The 25,789-nt window shown below is 36.3% G+C and overlaps 1 protein-coding gene across 1 annotated transcript in view; it reads left to right on the plus strand.

The window, feature by feature from the left end:
* The window catches only part of PPP1R21 (protein phosphatase 1 regulatory subunit 21), an 88,564-nt gene that overhangs the window by 60,453 nt on the left and 2,322 nt on the right, over positions 1-25,789 (plus strand). The window contains exons 18-26 of the mRNA XM_063077769.1: positions 1,493-1,585; positions 5,362-5,489; positions 8,059-8,211; positions 10,595-10,687; positions 13,092-13,334; positions 20,537-20,569; positions 21,893-22,009; positions 24,185-24,283; positions 25,310-25,438. Coding sequence (XP_062933839.1) covers positions 1,493-1,585; positions 5,362-5,489; positions 8,059-8,211; positions 10,595-10,687; positions 13,092-13,334; positions 20,537-20,569; positions 21,893-22,009; positions 24,185-24,283; positions 25,310-25,438 — 1,088 coding nt within the window. The remainder of the gene's footprint in view (positions 1-1,492; positions 1,586-5,361; positions 5,490-8,058; positions 8,212-10,594; positions 10,688-13,091; positions 13,335-20,536; positions 20,570-21,892; positions 22,010-24,184; positions 24,284-25,309; positions 25,439-25,789) is intronic.

Below are 25,789 nucleotides of genomic sequence, written 5' to 3' on the forward strand. Positions count from 1 at the left end.
GGCAGCAGCCCCACGTCACCTTGGCCTGCCTCTCAGTGTGGAACTCCTGTTGATGGGTGGCAGGTGTGGCAAGGGTGGTCAGGGCGCCAGTATTCTCAGCAGCACCATGCCTGAGGTAGAGCCTCCTTCCCATGAGTGGGGGCTAGGGGAAAGAAGGGAACCCTCACCATCTCATGGACACACTTGCCCAGAATTAAGCCTCAGCAGTAGGTAGCTGGGAGCAAGATGAAAAATGCAGACCTCCAGCTGGGAGGTGGGAGAGAGGGAGATCCTGCATTCTTGGCTGTACCTGTTGGGCATGAGGTTTCTGTCTCCCTGAGTTGGTGGAGAGAGCAAGGAAATGAGTCTTGGCTCAGATACCACAGACTCGCTGTTCTTGCTGGGTTGTTACAGATTTATTTTCTTGAGTAAATTATTTGTCATTTGCTGCATGCCTTTAAGTGGTTGTGGGTTTTTTGTAATTTTCACCAGTTTCACTGGGGAGCAGGTCTGCAGAGCTCCTCATGCTGTCATGCCAGAAGTGGAACTCTTATGTTTGACTAATAGTGTTTTGGTGATGTCCAACAAATAATAATGTGCAGGGAGTAAAAAAGATGAGAAATGTGTTACATAGTAACAAGATTCAGAAAGACTTTCATTTCAAAAAGAATCACGAAGGACTTTGCAAAGCTACAGGACTACGGCCAATTGTGGAGTAAGGCAAATCATAACTAAAGCCAAAATGTTTCATTATTTTAGTTATACTAAGTTTCTATTTGTATTGTCAGGGCTAAGGCTCAGATCTTTCAAATCCATTGTACAGACTGGGTCACCAGACCCCTCACACGCAGGTCCACGCTAGGTAATTGGGAAAGATCCCGGGAGCCATTGGTAGACGACACAAGCTCAGTACTCAGCAACGGCAACAGCAGCTTACGGGTCCACCAGCTTACAGGTCTGGTGGTGGCGGCGGCTTTTGGGAGGGTCCTGGGGGCCCTGACAGCAACAGCCTCCAGCATCAGTAGTGACCTCCCCATGGCCCTCCCCCGGGGGGGGGCATCCCGGGGGGTGGGGTCCCTGTGATCAGAGCCACTTGTCCTTTATACTTAAGTCCATTACCCAGGACACCTGGGTGCACATGCGCAAGTACATTAGACAATAACCAAGTAACAGCTGGGCACACGCGCGTATTTACATCAAATGCTCGGCAAGATTCTGATCATCTGAGGGGCTCTGACCATTTTCCTATATTTTCCCTACAGACTTAATTTTGCTTAGTAATTTAATTTTGATTCTTAACCATTAAAAATATTGGTGACATGGGAGATGCAAGTCAGTTAGATGTATCTATGTTTATCACAATATGTCTGAATGTATCTGCAAGTATTTTAAGAGCCACTGTTTCTGATGTATTACAAGCAACCTTCATTCTCTAACTTCCCCAAAGTAGAGAGAGATGGTAGGGGGTCAACTTCGCAGGAAAATATTTACGTTTATGATTTTGGTTTCCTAGGTACAGAGCCAGATGGACTCCTTCAGACAAACTACAGTTCTGTCTTAACAAATGTTGGTGCTGCTCTGCGTGGATTTCATGATGTCATGAAAGGTGAGTCTTGAAAAAGAACATAAGCTTAAAACCTTCATCCCACTTTCTCAGAAATGCCGGAATGAGATTTAAATAAGTACTACCAAGGGTAATAGACCTGAGATAAAGGCTTAGAAGTGTTTGGCTTACATTGAAGTGCACAGCTCACTGCCTTCTGCTTTTTCCATCTGCTTCATTTCTGAAGGTAAACAAAGTGCTGAAGAGAAATCCTTGTGCGCAGTACTTTAGCCAAAAATACATTACACTGACGTAAGGCAGGTGTGTGAATTTTACCAAATCAGACATGCTGTTCAGAGGCATTTAGCAAAATACTTTGCACTTCTTAGAGCTCAAGCATGAAAGAATTGAGGAAACCAACGTTTAAAATTCTCAAAAAGAATATGCCAATTTTCCACGCTCCTGTGCATTTTTGTTTAAAATGCCTGTTTTAACTCCTGTCTTTTTCTTTATACCTTAAGAAATGAAGATCTGTTTTTAAACCTTGGTAAGTTTTCAGTTGCCTCTGTGCTCCTAAGAATATAGTCTGCTGAAGGGCAGAGGGGAATCTTTTAAAGCAATCTTAGCTTGTGATTGAGTCCTGCCTAATCTACAGCCTTGTATTGCTTCTCGGTTTTTCCCCCCTTTCTTTTTCTTTTTAGGGACCATTGGGGTAGCAAAAGGAAGAGAGGGCAGGAGCAATTGTTAAGGGCTAATGGAAATAGCCCAGGTGCCTAGATGATTCATTGTGGTGGTATTAACAATTAAGGAACAATCACTAATTTCACAGAAAATAATTTTTAAAAATTTAAAACTGTGTTGTATAATATGTGTAAGAGGGGTGTATTTGGGGTCCCCTTATAGATTATGGTGTGTAGATGATAATGCATGAATCCCTGTCGCACTGGGATTCATTCTTAGTCTCAGCAGTATTGCTAAGCACCACTTTACCATTCAGTCTGGAGAACTGGCCTTGCCGTGGCCTGTCTTCAGTTATAAGGAACTTTAAAAGTCACTGTACTTCTGGAGCTAGCAGTGGTTTCAGAAATCACGTCTTGGATAGGTAGTCTGGGTGGTAGTTGACAATATGCATCTCCAACACTGCAGAACTTAGTTTGGTCTGTAAAAAAACCCAAGGGATGGTGCTTTTTTCTTCTGCAGCTTTTGGTTTGAAGAGCTAAGAGTTAGCTGTAGTCCTCCATTCCAGAACCTTACTTAACCTAAAACCATGCCATTGAAACCCCAAGTACCTATGTGGCTATGGGTTTTTTTGTTTTTTGTTTTTTAAATTTTCCTATGCTGATATTATGGTTTATTCCTGCTAGTGGTTTCTCCAGAATTTCTAAATAGTAAGTGCTAGAGCAGTGGAAGGTAGCTGTCCATTGGAAGAGGTCTTAAAGCTTTATTTACATAAAAATCTCTTGATTTATTTATATTGCTGTTTTAATTCATCTATAATATACAAAATTCTCTAAGGATGCTTTTGTTCATACATTATATAAGATCGAGAAGATGTCAAGTGGTTCAAATCAAAGAATGTTACTATTGTTATTTGGAATGAGATGATGGAGCTTATGGGAGGGTCAGAGGCCTTGTACTTGTTTCTGTCCTTAAATTAACATAAAAATGAAAGAACAATAGGAAACATGAAGGATGTTTGGCAAGCAGATTATGGGGTCCTATTGCTAGGTTTATAGTTCAAGTCTGTCTTCTTACCTAGCTTGGAAGACTGTTGCGTATTTCTCATGAAAACTCTAAGTGAGCATTAACTGGCATTAAAAGAAGAAGCTTTGTTTTTAAGAGAACTCTTTTTTTTTTTCAAATGTCTTTCCCTCCTGCTTTGCCATGACTAATTGCTTGATCTAATTTGGAAGGAAGGAGGGAGGCAAGGAAAAGTTAGTAGGCTGGCTGGTAGCTTGGTCTCAGTATAAAAAGAGAGACAGGGTATTATAAAAATATGTATCCTACATGGAATTAAAATGGGAGTGAATTAATCTTTAACAAGTGGCATTCTAAATGAGAATTGTTTGATCTTTAGTCTCCGAGAGGTCTACAGCAGGTAGACTTATGGGAAACATAAAAGGAAAAATAAATCTGTGGTTTAGATCACATGATTTCTTTGTACTTTTTGGAGTTAAAATTTATGTCAAGTAACACCTTAAATAATTAAGATATTTGGACTAAATAAAGAGTAAACAATTGGTTCGGGAGAATGATTATAATCAAATTACAACAGCATTGTTCTTAGTATTATACTTTCGTAAGTACCTCAGTTACCTACCAATCAACCGAGATTGCCTACCAACCAAGTTGTAATATTATATTTTATACTTACACTAAAATATTGAATAAAACTGTCTGTGGTGTGTGGAAAGAAAATGTCTGCTTTAGGGACTAGCAAGTTCAGTATCCAAAAAGTATTCAGCATTCTAACTGAATTTTTATACACTTGGATATCTTATGAATATATTGAAGATAATTATTTATTTTTAAAAATATACTGAACATAACAGTAATACACCAATTGGTTGGTTACTTTGCTGTGACAGCTGTACTGTAGTAATGTAAGATGTTAACAAATAGGGAAAACTGGCGTAGTGGTATATAGAAACTCTAATTTTTCTGTAAATCTAAAACTATCCTAAATTAAAGGTGTATACAGGTGCATAAAAGTATATAAATATATATAAATTAATTAAACAATTCCCTAGTTTTAAAATTTTAGTGAAAATAATTTCATTCTTAGAACATAGTGATTCTGTGTTAAAATGTCATGATCATATCCAGTTAAATCTCAAATACCATTTCTTTCCAAATAGTCTTATTTTCCCTTTTAATTATCTATAGTGTAACATCAACTAAGTTTTTAAATTCTGAATAAATGAAATTCTCTGCATACATACTTGCTGTCAAAGTTCATTTTCATGTTTTGTGATTTGGTTTTAGCTTTGTTGGTAATGATAATTAGTGCTCTTTAACTGAAATATTCTAAAAAACTTGAAGCTGTACTGTAAACACTTTATTACTTAAAAATATAATTACCCTTCCTTGTAAATCAACATTGTCTTAAAATTCTCCCATTTTCCCTTATTTCCAGGACAAAATCATTATAACTGAGAGACCCAGAAAACTCCAAAGTTTACCTGGTTGAGCTCTCTCACCTACAGCAGTTTCTCTTAATCCTTTTAAATTTAAGCCACTCTTCTATGTTTTTCTAAACATAGGCCTTTATTGTAATATTCTTGGCCTGAAGGGAATAACACATGAAGTCAGACACCGGAGTATCCAAACCTTTTTAGGCTATGCAGGCATTTCTCATTGCTAGTTAGGATGTGCACCAGCAAACTAGCTAAGGTCCAACTAGCTAAGGATTGCGGGGCATCACGCCTACGTTGGCTATTCTGTTCCAGCCTCATGGGTTGCTTATATAAGTACAAGATAATTTCTCATTAGTGCCTGCTAAACTATCAAAACAATGGTTTTTAACTGGTAAGTACTGGTCAGAGTTATTTACCCGATGCTAGAAAAAGGACTGATATTCAAATGAGGAAGACTCAAACCCACAAGCTGGTGGCTGTAGTAAAGACAGCTAAGATGGTATTGAGACCTTCACTTCTTTCTGTTCTTTCAACATGGATTTGTGACCTAATTGATATTCAGCACAATTCTGATACTTGGGACCATTCTTTGCTGAATTTACTTTATAAATTTGTAAGAGTAGATATGAGAAGTGAACGGGCTAGTTATCTGTATGTGACTTGTGTATAGGTAGTAATGAGTTTTCGTTTGATTGTTTTTAGATATTTCTAAACATTATAGTCAAAAAGCTACTATAGAGCATGAACTTCCAACAGCAACACAGAAACTGATAACAACTAATGACTGTATCCTGTCATCAGTAGTGGCATTAACGAATGGAGCAGGAAAGGTAATTTTCCTCTGGCTTATACTAATGTTCAATTCTTAAATATGCTTTTTTAAAAAAAATGACATAAGAAAATTGATTTGTGCAAGGATTTTGGAATATAGGGTTTTTTTTGTAAAATAAAGTTGTCCGCCCTTTCTTTCTTCCTACCCAATATTTAAAACAATATGGTAGTGACTGTTCAGTATTTGCAATGAGTGAGTAGATCACTCACTGTTTATATTTTAATGCAATATTCGGTGATTTGAAGATTCTAGATGGCTTCAATGTAGATGCTTGTGTATATAAAGGGTCTGATATATAGAACATTAGGAACATACAGAAAAATAAAAATAAAAAACAAATCCCATGACAACTTCCATTAATATTTTGAGTTTTTTCCCCTCCTATTTTTTGGTTTGTTTGTTTTTTGGTAACACTTATGGATAATGTTGCTTTTGTGGTTTTCTATCTTAAAATGACTTCAACATGTGTCTTTTCATTGAACTCTTAATATTAGATAATGATCATTTGGATCATTAAGCATTTAATTATTATTATAAACTGACCAAAGTGCAATTTCTTTAAAAGTCCTTTGACTGTGGATACTCTGGTTGAGACAGAAGTCACATTCTCAGGGTATGTGTTCATGCAGCCGTCATCAACACCTTTAATGATTAAGATTTCTCTGATAACTCTGCATGTGTAAAAACAAGAGGACTGTATTTAGAACTATCTTAGCCCATTTTTTTCATTGGACTCAACATAATTTCTCAAAGACATGCTAAGCTCTGTATCTGTATTTATATACCATTCTTTTTCTGACAGGTTGACCATAATAGGTACAAATTTTCTTTAAGTGGTATAAAGTTAATCAGAAATGATCACAGATCATGTTAGACATTCAATGTCATCTTTGTCAAACTTGGACCAGTCTTTGTGACCATTGACTATAGTGTGGGGCCAAGATTAAAATGTGTTGTCTTTACCTCCTTCATCCAAGCCATTCCAGAAAATTCTGAGGATAATCCTAACTTTGATTCAGTTAAGAAAAATACTGGAAAAAGAATCTTGTCATTTTGCAGGAGTCTGCTTCTGCTGCCTTATATAAGAACTCTGAAATAGTAAATATGTATATATTTCACAGTTTATTTTAGCTTTGCTTTGCCTGAAACTTTAAAATGTTGTCTTATGGAAAGGTATCTGATCCTTACTCTGGGATTTTTGTAGACTTTTAAAAATTTAATTGAAATGTATTGATTTGACATATCTATAGGATACAGAGTTATATTTCAGTACATGTATAAAATATATAATGATCAAATCACGGTAGTTACCAAATTCATCATCACAAAAATTAATCATATCTTTGTGATGAGAACATTTAAGCTCCTCTCTTTTAGCTATTTGAGAGCATACAACAAATTACTGTTAATTACAGATGTCTAGCTCTACTGTATACCAGAACAACTTATTTTTCCTATATCGATGGTTTTTAACTAAAATAGGTATTTGAACTGTTAGTTGGTGACAGATAATGTGATTTGATTAAACTGAACTTGCAGTTTGTAATTAAAAAATAAACAGTAGGAAAATGTAGCATATGCATATTCGAGAAAGTTTGGAAATTGTAGATACATTAGAAAGAGGAAGAAAATAAACCTGACCATATACTACCATGACCTAAATACAAACAAACATTATTCACAAGGAATATGTAGCTCAAGATTTTTGGAATTCTCATTTCATGCAATACTACCTAAGGCAGAATTTCATTTGATATAGGAAAACATAAAGGAAAAATATAACTTTTCAGACCACTAGTGATTAATTGCTTAATTTTTGAGCAATTTTTGCGAAGACAGAATACTGTTTCACAAATCACTTTTTCTTATCAAAAAAGAATGCTCTTTTATGTATCCAAGACGTTAATATTTCTGGCTAGGACATTTAGCTGGACATTTTTGTTTATATCACCATTTTGTAGAGCACTGTAGATTCAAAATTATGGCCCAGCAATATTACATTCATGGATTTTTGTGGCTGCTTATATAGATTTAACAGATGTTAAATCTTTAAATGACAAGAGTCTACTGGATTTTCAGTCTTTTCTCTATTATATTTATAATTTAGAAATAGAGATTTTCAGAATTAAATTTAGGGTGGAGATTACATATTCAATATGCTTATATCATGTGTTCTGTTGGAATATGAAATATTCAAAGTTAAAATACAAGTAGAATGTATAAATCCAAACGGATATTTCGAGAGCAGTGGCAGAAATTAATGAGGTAAACATCTCATGAAAGTCAACTACAGAATGAATCAGAATCTGTCTTGGTTTACAGAAAGGATAGAAATTATCTAGAGTAGGACATGTCAGAAGTTTGTTCTTGATATTTATATGGTATCCTCTTTTTATTATAAATCATTTCCTAGGTATTCCTCTCAAATAAATGTGGGCTTTTGTGCAAGTGCTGAAATATCATTTTCAGTCTCAGCATCTTTAAACTTTGCTCTGAAAGCTGTTAGATATGTATTTTAGATATATTATTGGAGAACAAAATCTATCTTCTTGTCACACTGCATTTAGATAGCATCTTTCTTCAGCAACAATGTGGACTACTTCATTGCTTCACTGAGCTATGGGCCTAAGGCAGCGAGTGGATTCATTAGTCCTGTATCAGCCGAATGCATGCTACAGTACAAGAAAAAAGCTGCTGCTTATATGAAGGCCTTGAGAAAGGTTTGTGAGCTGCTGTTAACATTTAAATCAGAGGAAAAATCAGGAATCATTCTAGAGAATGGCAAGAGTTTTTCCACTGTTTATGTTGTTTATATTTTACACAATTTGGGGGTGCAGGTGGTTGGTGATTGTTGCCACAGGGAGGTTTGGGGAAAGAGGTGGTTATAGAGACCCAAACCTTACCTGATAAGTGGCTTTGCCTGTAAGAGTGCCTGGGGTTATGTAGCCAGGCAGTCAATAAATATCAAACTTCAGAAAATCTTAAATTTGTAGAAACAGAAAAAAAAAAAAAAATTGAAATGTCTATAATTTTTTCTGAATGAAATAAGAATATGTGGTCATTGCAAAAATAAATAAATAATTAAATCATAAGATACAGCAGTACATTAAAAAGAAAATTATGATCACCTCAATCCCACCACCCACATGTAGCTAGTCTTAACTTTGTTAGAGTATATCTATATCCAAAAAAATTTTATTGTGTGAGTACACACACATACACTGTATAACAAGCAAAATGTATCTAGTTGCATATACTATTTTAGAATCTTTTTTTCTCTTAATATATTTTGGATATGTTTGTATATATTAAAAATATATATGTATAATATCAATTACTGTAATCATTTTAATACCCTTACAGTATCCCATTCTGTATGTGTGTAATTTAACCAACCAGTCCATTCCTGGTGGATATTTAGGTTATTGCCTGTTTTTCACTATTACATGCAATGCTGCAGTGTGTGTTCTTGCATATGCAACTTTGTGCATTTTACTTTTTTCTCTTCATTTCTTTTGAATTTTTAATTACACAGTGCATAAACACGTCTCACATTAAATTAGAACATTACAGGTAAATTATAATCCCCAGTTCCAGTTTCTCTTCAGAGTTAACCATATTAATCAGTTTGCTGTGTAACCTTTCAGGCTTTTTCAGCATTTGTAAGCATCTGTATAAACCTGGAAACAATATATAGAATATTCTTTCTTTCTTTTTTCTTTTTTTTAACCTAAATGCATGGCTCATTGTGCAATTTGTTTTTTCATTTAAAATCTGTTTTAGAGATCTGTCTATATCAGTACATGTGGTGCCTACTATATTCCTTTTAAATACAGCATGGAATTCTATAATATGGATATTCCATGGTTTGTTTAGGTTTCCCTTAATTGGTGGGCATTTGGGTTGATTTTGTTCTTTTACTGTGATAATAATACTGCAATGTCTTGTAAAGGTTTTCTTGGGCACGTGTGGAATACTGAGAGGTAGAATGTTCTGGGCCACATGGTTTATACATTTAAAATTTTAATAGTTACTGCCAAATTGCCCTTCAGAGTAGGGACTCTGAAGGGCACTCCTAGCAATGTATAAGGCTACCTATCTTCTTATATTTGTCTGATTGTTTTAATTGTATCTTTAAAATTAATTACCCAAAATTGAATTGCTGGTTCAAAGTCTATGAATGTTTCAAATTTGGCACATTTGTCCAGACTATACTTCAGAAAGGCTACAATTGGTATATAAATTTGAACCATAAATTTAATATTTATCAATCTCAGAGAGGAGAGGTTTCTTGTGTTATTTTAATTTGCATGTCTTTGCTTATTAATGATGTGTAACATCCTTTCATAGTTATCATTTGTATTTATTCTGTCAATTCTGTGTTCAGGTCTTTTACCTATTTTTAAATAAATGTTTCTAATTAGGGTTGAAAGAGCTCCTTATATATTAAGGATTTTAATCATGTGTTTATGTGGGGAGAATTTTTCCCCCAGTTTGCAGTAGTCTTTTTTTTTAAATAGAAGTTTTGATTTTTATATCATAAACAGGTCTTTTTCTTTATTGTTGTTATTCTTAGTCAGAGATACTTTCCAAGGTTACAGAGATATTCACCTATATTTTCTTCCAGTATTTTTTCAGTCTAAAATTTTAGATTTAAATCTTTAATAGATGTAGAATTTATTCTGATAGAAGATGTGAAAGAAGCATCTAAATAGTTCTTTTTCTAAATAATTACCTGGTTGTCCTTGCACCATTTATACAGTCCATTGTTTCTCCATTGAATTAGAAATGCAATATTTGTCACACAATAAATTTTTGTGTTTGCTTTTGTCTATTTCTGGATTTTCTATTCTGTCCTTTGTCTATTTTGGTGCAATTCCATGTGGTTTTAGTTAGTGTAGCTTATAATTGGTATGATAAGTTCTCCTTCATTATTTTTCTTTAAAAAATTTTTTTTTCTTTTCACATGTATTGAAGGAAATAATCTATGTTGGCATTCATCTGAATTTATTATCATACTGTATTTAGCATTCTTATTTGTGTAAGTAGGATTGGGGGGGTGATACAATTTTTTCTTTGATTCTCATGATGCTTTTTCCGTAGCCCCTCTTGGAGTCTGTGCCCTATGAAGAAGCACTGGCAAACCGCCGGGTTCTTCTCAGCTCTACTGAAAGTCGAGAAGGCCTTGCCCAACAGGTATGGTACTTGGAAAATCATGGAAACTGTTGAAACCAGAGATGTGAAATCCCCTGGAGGAGGTTTTTAAAATATATAGAGTGATTCAATAGACTACATAAGTAAACATGTAAAATTTTAATTGTTGGCCGACCCCGTGGCACACTCGGGAGAGTGCGGCGCTGGGAGCGCAGCAGCGCTCCCGCCGCGGGTTCGGACCCTATATAGGGATGACCGGTGCACTCACTGGCTGAGCGCGGTGCGGCCGGTCACAAAAAAAAAAAAAAAAAAAAATTTTAATTGTTTAATACGTACTAAAAAGCACCATATGCATAATTCCTTGAAAAACATGTGTTGATACTGTAAGTCATCTTGATTCAATTGGTGTTAAATTGGACCAAAGTAATAACACACTTTGGCCATGATGATTCATTCTTTCTTTAGGCACTAAATTTAAGTGTTAGAAATATTAAGGCAAAAAAGGGGAGGGGGACTAGAGACTCAGTGAGTTATTTTCATTAAATGAGCAGGAATGAAAATTTTCCAGTATTTAGTTGATCAGTTGAATTTGGGAGTAGGTGAGAGGGGGAGGTGTACTGTCTTTTACAGAAATTGGTATAAACACCAATTTAGGTTTTGTCAGAGATTTATTTATTTTAGTATCTGGCTTGCTTTTAGTTTTGGAAATATTTGTATTAAAGGGGACACAAATAAATTCACCTGAGACAATGTTTTTTCAATGCTGACCTTATTTTCATTAGAAACATATCACTTATCTTTTCAACTAATGCACTAGGGTGTTGGAACTAAAAATTTACTCCACAAAATGATTCCTTGAAAAACAAAATGTAGACTATCTTAAAAATTAATTTTGGATTTTCTTCTTTTTTTATGTGAGAAAACCAAGACTCAAAGAAATTAATAATCTTTATCCAAAGTAGCTATTAAGTGGTCAAACTGTCTGACTTCAAAGCTAATGCTTTGGGCTGGCCTGTGGCTCACTCGGGAGAGTGTGGTGCTGATAACACCAAGTCAAGGGTTAAGATCCCCTTACCGGTCATCTTTTAAAAAAAAAAAAAAAAAAAGACAAAGCTAATGCTTTTCCTACTCTGCCATTGACCAGCTTGCAGGCTAGTCTAATAAGCACTCTGGGTCTCACTTTCTGCCTCTCTAAAATGAGGATAATATCTACCTTTCAGGGTCTTGTAAGGATTAGTTGAGCCAATGGGAGGCAGTGTGATACAGCAAAAAGAATCAGTCTTGTGAGCCAGACAGATGGGTCCCAAATCCTGGCTCTGCCATTTGCAAGCTTAGCAGATGGTTGAGTTGCTGGGAGCCTTAGATTTCTCCTTTGGGAGATAAGAATTGTAGGACTATTAAGAAGTTTCAGTAGGATAATGGGAGGAACAGTGCCTGGAACATGGTAATTGCTCAATCATGATAATTGATAAAACAGTTAGAATTCACTATAAGATTGCTATTATTTTTATAATTCTCAAGCTTTTATTTGCCCTGAGCATTAGTTTTTCTTCAACTTCTTATTTAAGTATAACATACTTATAGAAAAATATACAGATCATTAATGTACATTCCAATGAACTATCACAGGTGAACACATATAACCAGCACCTATATTAAAAAAAAATAAAAAGGAGACATTTCTCCATGTAAGGTATACCTTAAGAAAAATACTAGGACCCCAGAGCCTTCCTGATGCCCTTTTCCAGTTACTATTCTCCTCCCCCTCAAAGATAACCATCATCCTGCATTCTAACCCTACAGATTAGTTTTGTTGCCTAATACTGACCTTTTTATTAAATGCAGTTATTCTATGTATACTCTTTCAGAATTGGCTTCTGTTATTCAATGCTATGTGATAGTTCCAATTGCTCCACAAACATGCCCACCTTTGTATTTTCTGTCTTTTTAATTTTAATTGAAAGGGTGGCTTAAATTGCTTTTCCTTGGTAATTAGTGAAAAGTGAGCACTCTCTTCTTATATATTTATAGTCTTGTTCAAGTACCATTCAAGTCTTTTGCTGTTGATGTTGTTTTTTGCCTGTTTCTCTGTTAGGTTGACTAGCTTTTTCTTATCGATTTGCAAGAATTCTTTATATGTTCTGGATATTAGATCTCTGTTGGATACATGCTATATTGATTCTTCCACTTTCTGGTTTTCCTTTTCACTCTCTTAATGATGTCTTTGGATGAGTAGCGATTTTTTCTTTTACTCCAGTTCAATTTCTCAATTTATGGTTGTGCTTTTTGAAATCTGTTTAATAGATCTCTCCCTATTTCAGGGTCAAGCTTTATTGTTTTTATCTCTATGAGGTAGTTTGGGTTTACACTCTGTAAACTATTTCTTTGGCCACTAAATTTTGTGTGCATTATTCTCTAAGATGCAAAACTCTTGTTACTTTTCAAGGTTCAGCAGAGTTTGGAAAAGATTTCTAAACTGGAGCAGGAAAAAGAACATTGGATGTTGGAAGCACAACTAGCCAAAATCAAGCTAGAGAAAGAAAACCAGCGAATTGCAGATAAGCTGAAGAGTACAAGTAGTGGGCAGTTGGTTGGGCTGGCCCAGGAAAACACTGCCGTATTGAATGCTACTGGCCAGGATGAAGCTGCAGCCATGGCTGTGCTGGAGGCTGTTCAGAGTACCAGTCTGGTAAGTGTCTTCTTTGTTGCCCTCAGTTTTCTTTTTTTAACACTAATTGGTAAGAATCTAACCTAGTGTTCAATGTTATCCATTGTGTTAGTCCTTTCGGACTGCTATAACAAAATACTATAATTGAGTGGCTTATAAACAACAGAAATTTATTTCTCACAATTCTGGATTCTGGGAAGTCCAAGATCAAGGAACTTGCAAATTCACTATCTGGTGAGGGTCTATTTCCTCTTTCATAGATAGCAGCCTTTTTACAGCGTTCTCACATGGCAGAAGGGGTGAATGAGCTCTCTGGGGTCTCTTTTGTAGGGGGCAGTAATCCCATTAGATTTCCTCCCAAAGGCCCTGCCTCCTAATACCACCACCTTGGGGGTTAGGATTTCAACATATGAATTACTGGGGGACACAAACATTTAGACCATAGCAACCATCTAATTGCATGTCAGTTTATAACAGGAATGATTCATGTGCTCTAGAAATAAGCTGTTAGTAAACAGAGTATCTCCTTTAAAAAGTGATTTTACATGAGACTTCCCCATGGTGAGGGCTGTGTTCCTGGAAGATATAGTGAGTCAAATTTAAGCTAATTGTTTTTCTATAAAAGCATGTAGTTTCTAACCAAGAATCAAATGCCCAACTTTTTATAAAAATGGCCACAAATACTATTTTTAACCAAATATATGATGTATTTCTAGAGAGGATAAAGCTTTATAACATACGTATAATACAGAAAGCCATGAGGTTAATTTTTTTTTTTTATTTATTAGGCAGTATGTTGGCAAATTATCTTGCAACTTTATAGTTCTTGCCGTATTTTTAACTGCAGTGATTTAGGAGGTGAAGAAACATCTCTATTGGCATTAGAGAATTCAAAATTACTTAAAAAAAAGTTTTCTAAGTATAATAATCTGCCCATTGTAAAAAAAAAATTAGGAAAATCTAAGAAAGGAGATATCAGGAAGGAAGAAAAAAATCCTTATAATCAAAAGAGTCTCTTTAAGTGAATTTTTACAAGCATGTCTCTCTTGCTCTTTTTTTTTTTTTTGGTGGCTGACCAGTATGGGGATATGAATCACTGACCTTGGTGTTATGAGCACCACGGTTTCCCAACTGAGCTAACTAGCCAGTCCTTTATAAGCATTTCTTGAGGAACTTGAGGAGAGCCATGGTGCTTCTGGAAGATCCTGTACTAAGGTGTGCACTTTCTGCTGACTTTACCCCTGTAGTTCACTGATGCTGTTGAAGAGCAAGTCATGGTCCTTGTCAGATTTACCTTCTACCTGATTTAAAATATACAAACCAGCTTTTATTTGCAAGATGTAAATAGACCTCATTGCATTTCAACAGTGTCAGAACCTCAGATGATTTTTAATTTTCCTAGGCATGGATGGTAGTAGTAGTAGTAGTATTTAGGAGAATATCTTCGTTAAAGTACTTTGGGTCAGATATCATAATATCTGCAACTTACTTTCAGATTATTCAGAAAAAAATATATATACACAGATCAATACAGTAAGGTAGTGTGTTAACAATTATTGAATCTAGATAGTAGATACACACGTTAACTGTACTTTCCCCCCACCCCCACTTTTCTATATGTTTGAAATTTTTCATAATAAAATGTTGGAGAGAAAAAAGGAATTATAATTTTTAGAAAAGCAAAAAATAAAAACCAAACTTCCTGGAGTTTTGACTTGAATAGCCACCAGACTCACAGGATGATCTTGTAGTGTCCTCATGGCAGGTCTTGTGGCACGCAGCCACAAGTCCTGCATGCTGCCTTTGATAGGGCAAGATGACTGCATTCACTCCTGTGCCAGTGGTTTAACATTTAGCTACAGTGTGTACATGAAGTAATGAGGACATCGAGCAAACAGTAACATTTTGACCTCTGGCAAATGGCATTTGAGACAGTGCAGCACTGCCCCCATTCTCTCATCTTTGGACTTTCCTTCCGAGTCTGTCTCATTGATAGGGTTAGATTGTTTTCCATTATGTCTTTCTTCTTTCTCCCTTCTCTTTCTGATCACCTGTATCCATTCCTTTCCTCTTCTTTCACTTGTGTTAGCAGTAGAGTTCATGGTGGCCAGGGAGCAACTGTGGAACCAGACTAGACCAGGGAGGACACTGCTGATGACGGTGGTGATGGCAGTAGTCGTGTGCCAGGCATGGATCTAAGGACTTTTCAATGTGCTAACTCAGTCAGTCCTCACATAGGATTGTAGGCACTGTGAGATTGTAGATATGTCATATCCCCATTTCACACTTGAGACAACTGAGCAACAAAGAAATAACTCACACTTGATAAGTGATGGGATGTCTGGGTCCACCGCCTGCCCTCTTAACCAACATGGCCCTGTTGTGCTCTGACTGGTGTCAGAAAACAGACTGGCTGATATAAACACATTTGTTTACCACTTGCCTTTCTGAGGTGCTGAAAGTTGGTAACCCTGGTATATTTGAGTCATTGATGTCAGTTGCTGAAAATTGAAGACTATCTTTTTATTTGAACATTTTCAATGGAAAGCACTGTTCTTATATATGTAAGTGAGAAAAGTTTCCAGGGACATGAAAAACCTTTAGTACTGAACACCATGGGGCTGTTAGTGATGATGACTTTGTTTGCTTTTGGAAGTTACTATTATTTTAAATCATCTGTCTAGTGTGGGGGTGGAAGAGGTATGGTTCCTTTCCTCTCCATCATAAGGGTCACGCTGAAACTACTATTACAAAAGACAGGTTAACAAGAGAAAAGCATAAAAAATTTATTTAATCTAAAGTTTTATGTGATATGGGAGCTCTCAGAAATGAAGACCCAAAGACCCAGGGAATACTGTCTATTTTTCTGTTTTGTTTCAATGAAGAATGGACAGCTGTGTAGAAATGTGATTGGACAAAAAGAGAATGATCTAATAGTAATAGACTGAGTGGGAAAACCCAGCAAGGCCTGTCTATTTGGATTCTTCTTGGCTTCTCTGTTGTAACATCTCTTCCTCCCAGGTATGGCGTAGGTCCCCTCTGAAATGAGGGTCTTACAACCTAATGTTGGACAAAGGTAGGCCAGAAAATTTCTCTATGGCTAGCTCCTAAACAAAAAAGGTCGGGGAAGTTTACAGTAATATTTCTAGGTTTTATGGCTGGCTTTGGGGGAGACGGGTTCTAATTCCTATGACCTGCTTTAGGGAAGAGGGATTCTAGTTGCTATGGCCTGCATTGGGGGAGGAAGGAAAGCAGGAGAAAGAAGGGTAGGAGAAGGTAAAAAAAGACTTTACTTCTGAGTCCCTTCCAGGGTGCTTCAGTTCAAAGCAGTCAGCATGCCAAAACACCGTTTTGGGATATTGTTTTTTGAGCCCCAACAGTAGCCTGTATGTATCCACAGCCTTGATTTCTTCTATTCTCTTACTATCTGCATCTCTTAAGGGTCTCTTTGTTCCCACACACCTTATACAACGCTATCAGAGTAATTTTCCTAGAGTATACAAATTTCAGAGTTTTGGATTAGGGATGCTCAAGCAGTATGTATGCTGTAAATATTCCAAAACCTGAAAAAATCTGAAACACTTCTGGTCCCAAGCATTTCATTATTAAGGGATACTCAATCTGTATTAGTGGTTACGCACTTTCTTGCTTCTAGACTTTTAGTATCTCCCTGTTATCCATAGAATATACTACACTCATTTGTTTGGCACTCAAGGTCCTTGGATACCTAGTTCCAAACTACCTTTCTAGCCCTATCTTCTTCATTTCCTTCTACAAACCCAAAATGAATGCTCATCTCTGATAACGTTCTTTGCACTTTTGCCTCCCTTTCTGTGTTCAAGCTGTTTCTTTTGCCTGAATATCTGTTTATAACTCTTAGCACCTATGTACTCACATACTTTCACCTTCCAGCTCCTCTGTCCTTCTTGACTTTCTTGAATTCAAAACTACCCAGCATTTAAGGTACAGTTGAGATGCCACATTTTCTGTGAACCACTGTTTCAGGCATTGTCTTTGATGGTCAGGGTTAGAGAACCAAGACATGGTCTGTCTCCTCTTGTTTTTCACAGTCTAGTCTATATAACTGAATATATTACTCCCTTAGTCGCTTTCAGTCTAATGGAATAAGAGCTTGGCTAGACATATATACAGAGTACTGGGGAATCACAAAGAAGGTCCCTGGAGGGGTTGAGGAGGATGTCACAGAAGAGATGACATGAGTGGGTTTTAAAAATGATCAGGAGTCCAAGAAGGAGAAGAATATTTCAATCTGAGAGAAAGGTTTAACCATGTAATTCTCCTTCCTTTCTGCACATCGTACATTCCTGCCAAAAATGACCTGGAATCTTAGAATTTTCTGCCTTCCTTGATGTTTCTACTTTTCAGCCTTTCTTTTTGCCCCTCGTGCCCCTTAATTGAGCTTATGTGAAATAAGTATGTAACTCTGTGTATGTGTATGTGTGTGTGTCCATTACCGTATGTCCATACCTTTTGTCTTTTTCCTCTTGGGTATTAGGTGCAAGTCTGTAACTATTTCAGAGTTAATTGATTAACAAAGGAAATTCATCTTACAAGCCACCAGGAGGTTACTTTTGTTCAGACACCTTGAGGCTGAAAAAGTAACATCAGATGGAAATTTATTATTTCTAACCCTATATAGCATTTCAAAAATTAAATGCTTATTATTTTCAATAAAATTCCTAGTACTGTAATTCAAACATTCGGTCAGCTGTTATTTATTGTCAAAAAAGATAGCAATAATCTCAAGAAAGAAAAAGTACAAAAGCAACACAAACTTTTGTTTTCTGCTGGAAGTAAAAAGCATTGCTTAAATTAATAGAATTTTTAAATATATATTTTAAGTATAAAAATAATACATGTACATTGTAACTAAAAAATACTAGAGTAAAAGAAGAGAAAAAAAGAGATCCTAAATAGCCAAACCACCCTTAACATTTTTTTCTTCAAAATTTCATGTTGAGATTGTACTATATAAAATTTCAAATCTTTTAGCATAATGTTAGCACACATTTATGCTGTAATTAAAAACTATGTAAACTTAGTTATTGATTCTATAGTACTCCATATCTGATATACCTTAGTCAACCTATGGTTGAGCATTGATTAGAATTTTTACTATTTGTATTAGTCAGGGTTCTCCAGACAGACAGAATCAATAGGATGAGTTATAAGTATATGAGAGGGGATTTATTAGGGGAATTAACTCATGTGATTGTAAAGAGAAGTCCCATGAATGGCCATCTGCAAACTGGATGCCTGTAGTGTGACTCAGTGCAAGTCCGAAGGCCTCAAAACCAGGAAAACTGATGGTGTCCTGGAACCCAAAAGCTGAAAAGTCTCGAGCTCTGATGTCCACGGACAAGAGAGAAAAGTGTATCCCAGCTCCAGTGGATAGAGCGATTTGTCATTTTTACTCTGTTTTTGTTGTTGTTGTTGTTTTCTTGGGGCCCCCAGCTGACTGGATGTTTCCTGCCCATAGTGAGGGTGGATCTTTCCCACCCATTCCACTGAGGCTCTCATGCTAATCTCTTTTGGAAACACCCTCATAGACACACCTAAAAGAGATAGGTTTACCAGTTTTCTCGGCTAAAAGAGATAGGTTTACCAGTTTTCTCGGCATTCCTTAATCTAATCAAGTTGACACCTAGAATTAACCTTCACATTATTTTAAATATTTCATTTTTTATGTGTAAGATTCTTTCTGCATGTTAGATGATTTGTTTGAGGTATATTCTCAGCATTGGAATTACTCGGTCAAAAGGCATGAATGTTTTTAAGTTCTTTAATCTTTATTGCCAAATTATTATTTATTATTATTATTATTATTTTTATTTTTAAACTGGTAAGGAGATTGCAACGCTTGGCTCGGTGTCACCTGCACCATGCTCAGCCAGTGAGCGCACCGGCCATCCTTATATAGGATCCGAACCTGTGGCTGCGGCGCTACCAGCGCTGCACTCTCCTGAGTGAGCCAAGGGGCTAGTCCTGCCAAATTATTCTCTTAAAGAGCTATCTCAGTTTATACTCTTTTTAGTAGCATATCAGAAAATGTTGCAATGATATATGTTAAAACCTATGCTTCCGTTTATGTAATACCATTTTCTTGAAGGTATATTCCTTTGTGCTGTACCACATTTTCAAACTGTAACCCAGGAGTAAGGGGGTGAGGTTGGGGAGGTGGAATAAATGCATCCACGCAGTTTATTTCATCAAGCGCAGTCATATCTGAATATATAAAATTAAATGATTGTCATGTTATCGTAACCAGTTTTTAACTAAAAGAGAAAGAGTAATTGCTACTCCTGCTTCATTGAGTAGAAAATTATGGGTCTTCTATTTTAAAAAAGTCTTGTAGAAGATTCTTTCACAGATAGGTGGGCAAAACATTCATTAGTATACATTCAATTGAGATACTGCTCACTATTCAGAATAATACTCTTGAGGATATTATTAGAATATGTTAAAATGTTTATTGGGTGTTATCTCAGATTAAGAGAATCTGTTGAAACCGAGTTTCTAGTAGTTTCCTTAAGTCATTGTTCCCAAGCACATATTCTCCCAGAATCTGAATTCAATAATTATGACTATCAGTTTCTGAAATTTTAATCCATAAAAGCAAGCTTTAAAAAAACCTAGCAGCAGTTAAATCTGTTTAAAATTGTATTTTCTCTTTCATTAATTTAAATCTGAAATTAATACTTATTAATGTCATAATAATATTATATAAAAATATATTTATTCCTTCTTTCTCCTTTTGAGCTTTCTGCCAGAGTGTTTTTTATTTGTTTTCTATTCAGAATGTTTAAATATTGTGGTCACCATAAAACTGTCTTTACTTCTTCTTAGCTACTGCTTTGGAAATAGGTGTAGAAATAACAAAATAGGGCCAAAAGCTGATCTTCCTGTCTTTCTTCCCAGATGACTTGTTGGGTTTCAGTGAAAGTGGCTAATCAGCATTTTGATAGAGGATTTAGTGATGATCGTTATCGATTACTGCTTCATGGCAGAAATAGCAAATGCAGTTACCTATCTGCAGGTCCAGCATCTTGTAGTAAAAGACAGTCCGAGGGTAATCTAGTACTGTACTCCCAGGGCTCTGTAAAAAAGTATGAACTGAGAAGAGAAAATATTATAAATGTTTAATCTGTTGCGTTTGAAGTGTAAACAATCTGTTCTAAAGATTTTTTTCCCTTATGTTCTAGATTGGGATTTTAACCAGAACATCGGACAGTGAGGTAATATATGCTTGGCATCATGTTGTTTGTTAGTAAATATCTGGCAGCATGTTTATTAACAAAGGCCTGCAGAAGCCATCTTTGTCCAATTGTTTTTGCTAACAATTCTAGCATGTGGAGCCAGTGTTTTCCCTCTTCATTGGTGGATCCGTGTTGCTTTTCTCTCTGGTTATATTTTAACTGTCACCAACAAAGTTTAGCCTGTTATTGTAATTGCCTTGTGGAATGACTTGCCTTGGCAGTTTGACAGAGTGCGGCTCCTGCTCGGACATCTGCTTGCAGGCATGCTGCAAGGGTCTGACAGCACGTTAGCCTTCCCACTGGGCAGCCAGGAAAGCAGGGCTTTTTAGGGTCTTGGCATGCTCCGTAGCTCTTTCCAGCCCTTGGAGTGGGTGAACTCAGGTCAGATTTGGCCTATCAGATAGGTTTGCATATTTTTTTTTTTTTTTTTAAGATGACCGGTAAGGGGATCTTAACCCTTGACATGGTGTTGTCAGCACCACGCTCACCCAGTGAGCTAACCGGCCATCCCTATATGGGATCTGAACCTGTGGCCTTGGTGTTATCAGCACCACACTCTCCCGAGTGAGCCACGGGCCGGCCCAGGTTTGCATATTTGAATTTTGAAATATTCCGAGATGTAATTTTATAAATAACAATTAAATGAACACTGAAGTCATTCAGCTTATTGCTCAGTATGGCAAACTGGTAAATATAGTTCGAGTAGGTTGGTAAATTCTTTGATTTCCTTATTTATCTTATAGGTACCCTTGATCCTCTGTGTGTATGTTTAAACCAAACTCAATAGTATGTCATTGTTAGAGTAACTGGTAGAAATATCAGTCTGGGACAAAGGCTATAAACTAAACTGTTCAGTATAGAAATAATTTATGAGTATGTTTATGAACATTAAGTTTTCTTAAGATAATTTTGGGGGAAAAAAAGAATGTTCAGATTTTAGGGATTCCTTTTTGTCTGCCCTCTTCTGATTAGAGGCGGACACAGTAGTCAGACAGATGGAGATTTTGTAAGTCAGGTTTGTAACTAATAAAAGCTGGATGGAAGGACAGTGCCTCAGTGGGCTTCCCAGTACTTCACTTCAGCTCTGTTCTCTTGAAGCCACAACTTCATTCTGAGGTAGGCAGGATGCTGAATAAAAGAAATTTGGGATACACATTTGCCTGCCACGTCTGAAGTTTCTTTGAGGGTAGGAAAACTATGATTTCCCATCAAAGTTCAAGTGGTAATGTACAAAATGTCTTTTCTTCCCCTAGAATTACTTCATCTCACTGGCATTTATTTATTTATGTGTGCTCTATTTAGGTTCCAGATGTGGAATCTCGTGAAGACTTAATTAAAAATCACTACATGGCAAGGATAGTGGAACTTACATCTCAGCTGCAGCTGGCTGACAGTAAGTCAGTGCATTTTTATGCTGAGGTGAGTGGAGAGTTAATTAGGTTGGTAGGTTTTTTCCTAGCCTCCAAAGGAATTAGGTAATTATCCTGTTCTCCTGTTGTTCACTAGAAGAGAAAAGTCAGTGTCTATGTGTTCTCTGTTATATGTGTCTGTGAATTTGGTTGGAGTTCATATTGATTAGTCTGTATACCAACCAAAAATCTTCATTTCAATAAATATAAGGGTGATTTGTCATTTCCAAATTACTGCAAGATAGCTGGGAGACTTGTAGTTAGTCTTTCCTATGGCCACATAACATATGTTTTGGAGCATTATTATTACAGATTACTTGTTTTAGAATTATAGACAGGTAGACATTCACAAATCAAGGAATTTTCATATAGACAAGTTAAAAAGCAAAATATGCCTTTAAAAAAATATTTTCCAATTTCTAAATGACAAGTTTGTAGAAAAGAATTTCTATAAATGAAGAAATGAAAACTGTAGCCCTTTTCAACCTTTAAAAGATATAAAATCTTACTTTTCGTTACATTGTCTTCTTCCTTTACCAAGTAATACATTTTCTTAAGAGAATTAGAAAAGTACTATGCAATATAATCAATAAAATGATACACAATTCATAGAATAGAAGGCAGGAAAATGAAGGAAGAAGGTAGAGATATCAAAGTGTGCGTAAGAAACAAATGACAAGATAGATTGGGTGCTGCTCAGCATAAGAATACCTTTAAGGTCTCTGATTTTAACCTTTACATTAAAAGTCAATTATAGATGGCAGATGGGGAATTATAATGCTTAAAATTGTTTAAAAAGCTGTAAAAGAAAAGACAGCACCCTTTATTGGGACTTGACTTAATCTGTGGTTTTTCTCCTGTACTGCAGAGATGGAGACATTGATAGGAGACCAGTTGCTAGAAGTGGAGGGAAGCTTTGTGTCTTCTTTCTGCTAAAGTAAATAGTGTTCCTAGCTCAGTTTTGTTCACTAGCAACCATTGCACGCATGTTTGATGAGTTGATCAATAGTGATGCTTGTTAGAATGCAGAAAGCAGGGAGGATGACAAGCTGGATGACTTGCAATGGAACTGCCCCAGTACTTACCTGAACGATGCAGTGCAGCAGATAATCGTACCCTCATTATTTGGTTCCCTAACTGCTTTTGGAGTTAGTGTCCCAGACTCAATTGTCATCTTCTTGAGGACTCATGCCTTACATGTCTCTCTCCCTTTTTGTCAGGTTCATTGATGAGCACAGAGTAGATAAATAGGGGGGTCATTGTTTTGGTTGGCTGAACTGTCCTGAAGTTTTCTTTTGGGAAATGAAATGAATAACTAGGGAATTATTGAAGCTGTTTTATTTCCAAGAGATGTGCTTATTTTAATGAACGTCTTCAGCACAATTGTGATACAAGAATTTTTAGATTGTCCTGTTTTTTTCTCATCTGTAAACAGGAAGTGGTGACCCCTGTACGACTTTACTGGAATAGTCTGAGCGCCTGATGTCAACACAGCATTCAGATGTGTCTCAACAGATCCTACTTGTCAGTCTCAGTGGCCTTATCAGAAACTTTAGTGATCCTTTTAGTCTCACACCCTCTTTAACAGTAGTGTGAAATAGAATTTTTCTTTTTGATCATCTCTGTCTCTGGATAGTCTAGGTTTGTAGAACCCCCCAAAAAAGCATCTGGGATCTTTACAGTCCTGTGCTCATTTTTTTCCCATGTAGATAGAACATAGTTTATAGGGTAGGACAGCTTTTATTGCTCCTGTAACTTGGTCTCTGGTGAAGGACTTAAAACACAGGAAAAGTATCTTAGGAACCATATTGCATGGTCAGAGCCATTGATAACTTTTGAAATAATCACCTTCCTTTTCAAACAATATAAATGAATCCTGGGTAAATGTAGGAAGTTCTTATGTTTTTTATAACCACCGGTCATCAGACTAGAGATAGGAAAAAAACATCAGTGAGCTTGAGTTGGTAGATTTTTTTTTCCCTTACTAAAATGATGAGGATGGAGGCCACTTCTTTCTCACAAGTACTCCAGTGTGTGGTACAATGTCTGTAGGTATTCAGTGGAGATTTGTGGAATGAATGAATGGCTTTTGGCTTTGGGAACTGTTTTCTAGTAATCTTTTCTGAAGCAAGTTTGGTTTTGGACTATGCTCCCTCTAGTAATGGGATGTTTTCTGATTTTACAGTGCCGAGCACTCTCTAAAAGACTGGCCTTGGCTGAAAAGTCTAAGGAGGCTTTGACAGAAGAGATGAAACTTGCTAGTCAGAACATCAGCAGACTTCAGGTGAGTCCACAGTGTTACCTAAGCAGTTTTCATATTTTTTCATTGAAAGTTCCTGGACAGTAAAATCAGCAGTTTCTTTCCAAAGTAGGGGCATTTCACCTCTAGATATGCTTTTTTCTAACCACTTTATTTCTAATTCATTTTAAAGTAACATCTTACTTATGTAAAGTAAAAAGTGGTTATATTGTCTGTTTCTCTGGCTTGATTTTAATTTTAAGTGGTTTTATAGTCAGCATTTTCTTTAATAATATTTTCCCATAATCCTTTCTCTCTTTCCTCTTCCTTGTAAATACCTGTTGTGGTGGGTTGTAGGCTTGTTCTACACACATTACTCTGTTTCTTTTCTTTCCTGTTTCATAGAACTACCTAAACGGAAAGGTAGGGCTGTGAAATATTTCTACTTCCTCACTTCCTTGTTTTAAACTCTTATTTTCAGAAAGCCCCCGTTAATGAAAACATGATGCCAAGCAAAGAAAAAACACATCAGCACAGTAACACCCACTTCCTTCTTGTTTGAGATTAGTTTTATCAGATTCCTTAGGAGCACAAGATTAGATTTCAGGGGGCTGAAGAGAGCATGAGAGGTGGGAAGGTAGATGAAGGGTGCTTCTTTCAGGCAGGGTGCTTCTGGGAGGGCTGGGAGGCATCGAGGTGCAGGATGGTGGAAATGTGTCGGAATCCTCACCTAGGCTTAGGAAAACCTGAGAGGATTTGGAAAGAGCATTTAGCCCTCTGGCTTTTCTGATAATTTTATACCTGGCATAGAAGGAAATTCTTAAATATTTGCAAAGAAATTAAGCACATATTTTGAAGGCTGAAAAAAAACTTTTTTCTATCTCTTTTAACTTTGTTCTTGTTAGGCCTGTGCCTTAACCTTCTTGTTAATTGATCAGATAGACCACTTTGATAGGTTGCTTTGCCAATTTTTTTTTTTTTTTAATGAATTAAAAAAGCTTTCAAGTGGTGTGACTAGCGGGGTTTTGATTTTTCTTTTCTCCTCTTTCACTCTTTCTCTTTGCTATTTAGGATGAGCTGACAACTACCAAGAGGAGTTATGAGGATCAGTTAAGTATGATGAGTGACCACCTGTGCAGCATGAATGAGACATTATCTAAACAGAGAGAGGAGATTGACACATTAAAGATGTCCAGTAAGGTATGTGAGGTGAGGTAGTCTCTCTGCAATATAATGTGTAATATTTAATAGTAGGCATTTCATTGTTATGCATTTCAGGAGCAAAAGGTTATAGGATTTAAAGTGTTTGTAAATTATTTTCCTTAGTGGAATTTGTCCTCTTTTCCAAAAGTAAAATTAAGTGTCTCTGCCTGGGTCATAAGCTGAGAAGGTTTTAATATGAAGACTTCAGTACTGCATTTGCTGCTTTGGGGATTTTTGGCATTTCTGGTATAAGAATTAGGGGGACTCACAAAGGGCTTTGGGAGGATTGCTCTTTATTTATATATGATTCTAAAATGGTGCTGTTGAAGAACAACCTTTAGAAAATTT

Source organism: Cynocephalus volans, chromosome 14 (assembly GCF_027409185.1).
Source record: "Cynocephalus volans isolate mCynVol1 chromosome 14, mCynVol1.pri, whole genome shotgun sequence".
Taxonomy (NCBI): domain Eukaryota; kingdom Metazoa; phylum Chordata; class Mammalia; order Dermoptera; family Cynocephalidae; genus Cynocephalus; species Cynocephalus volans.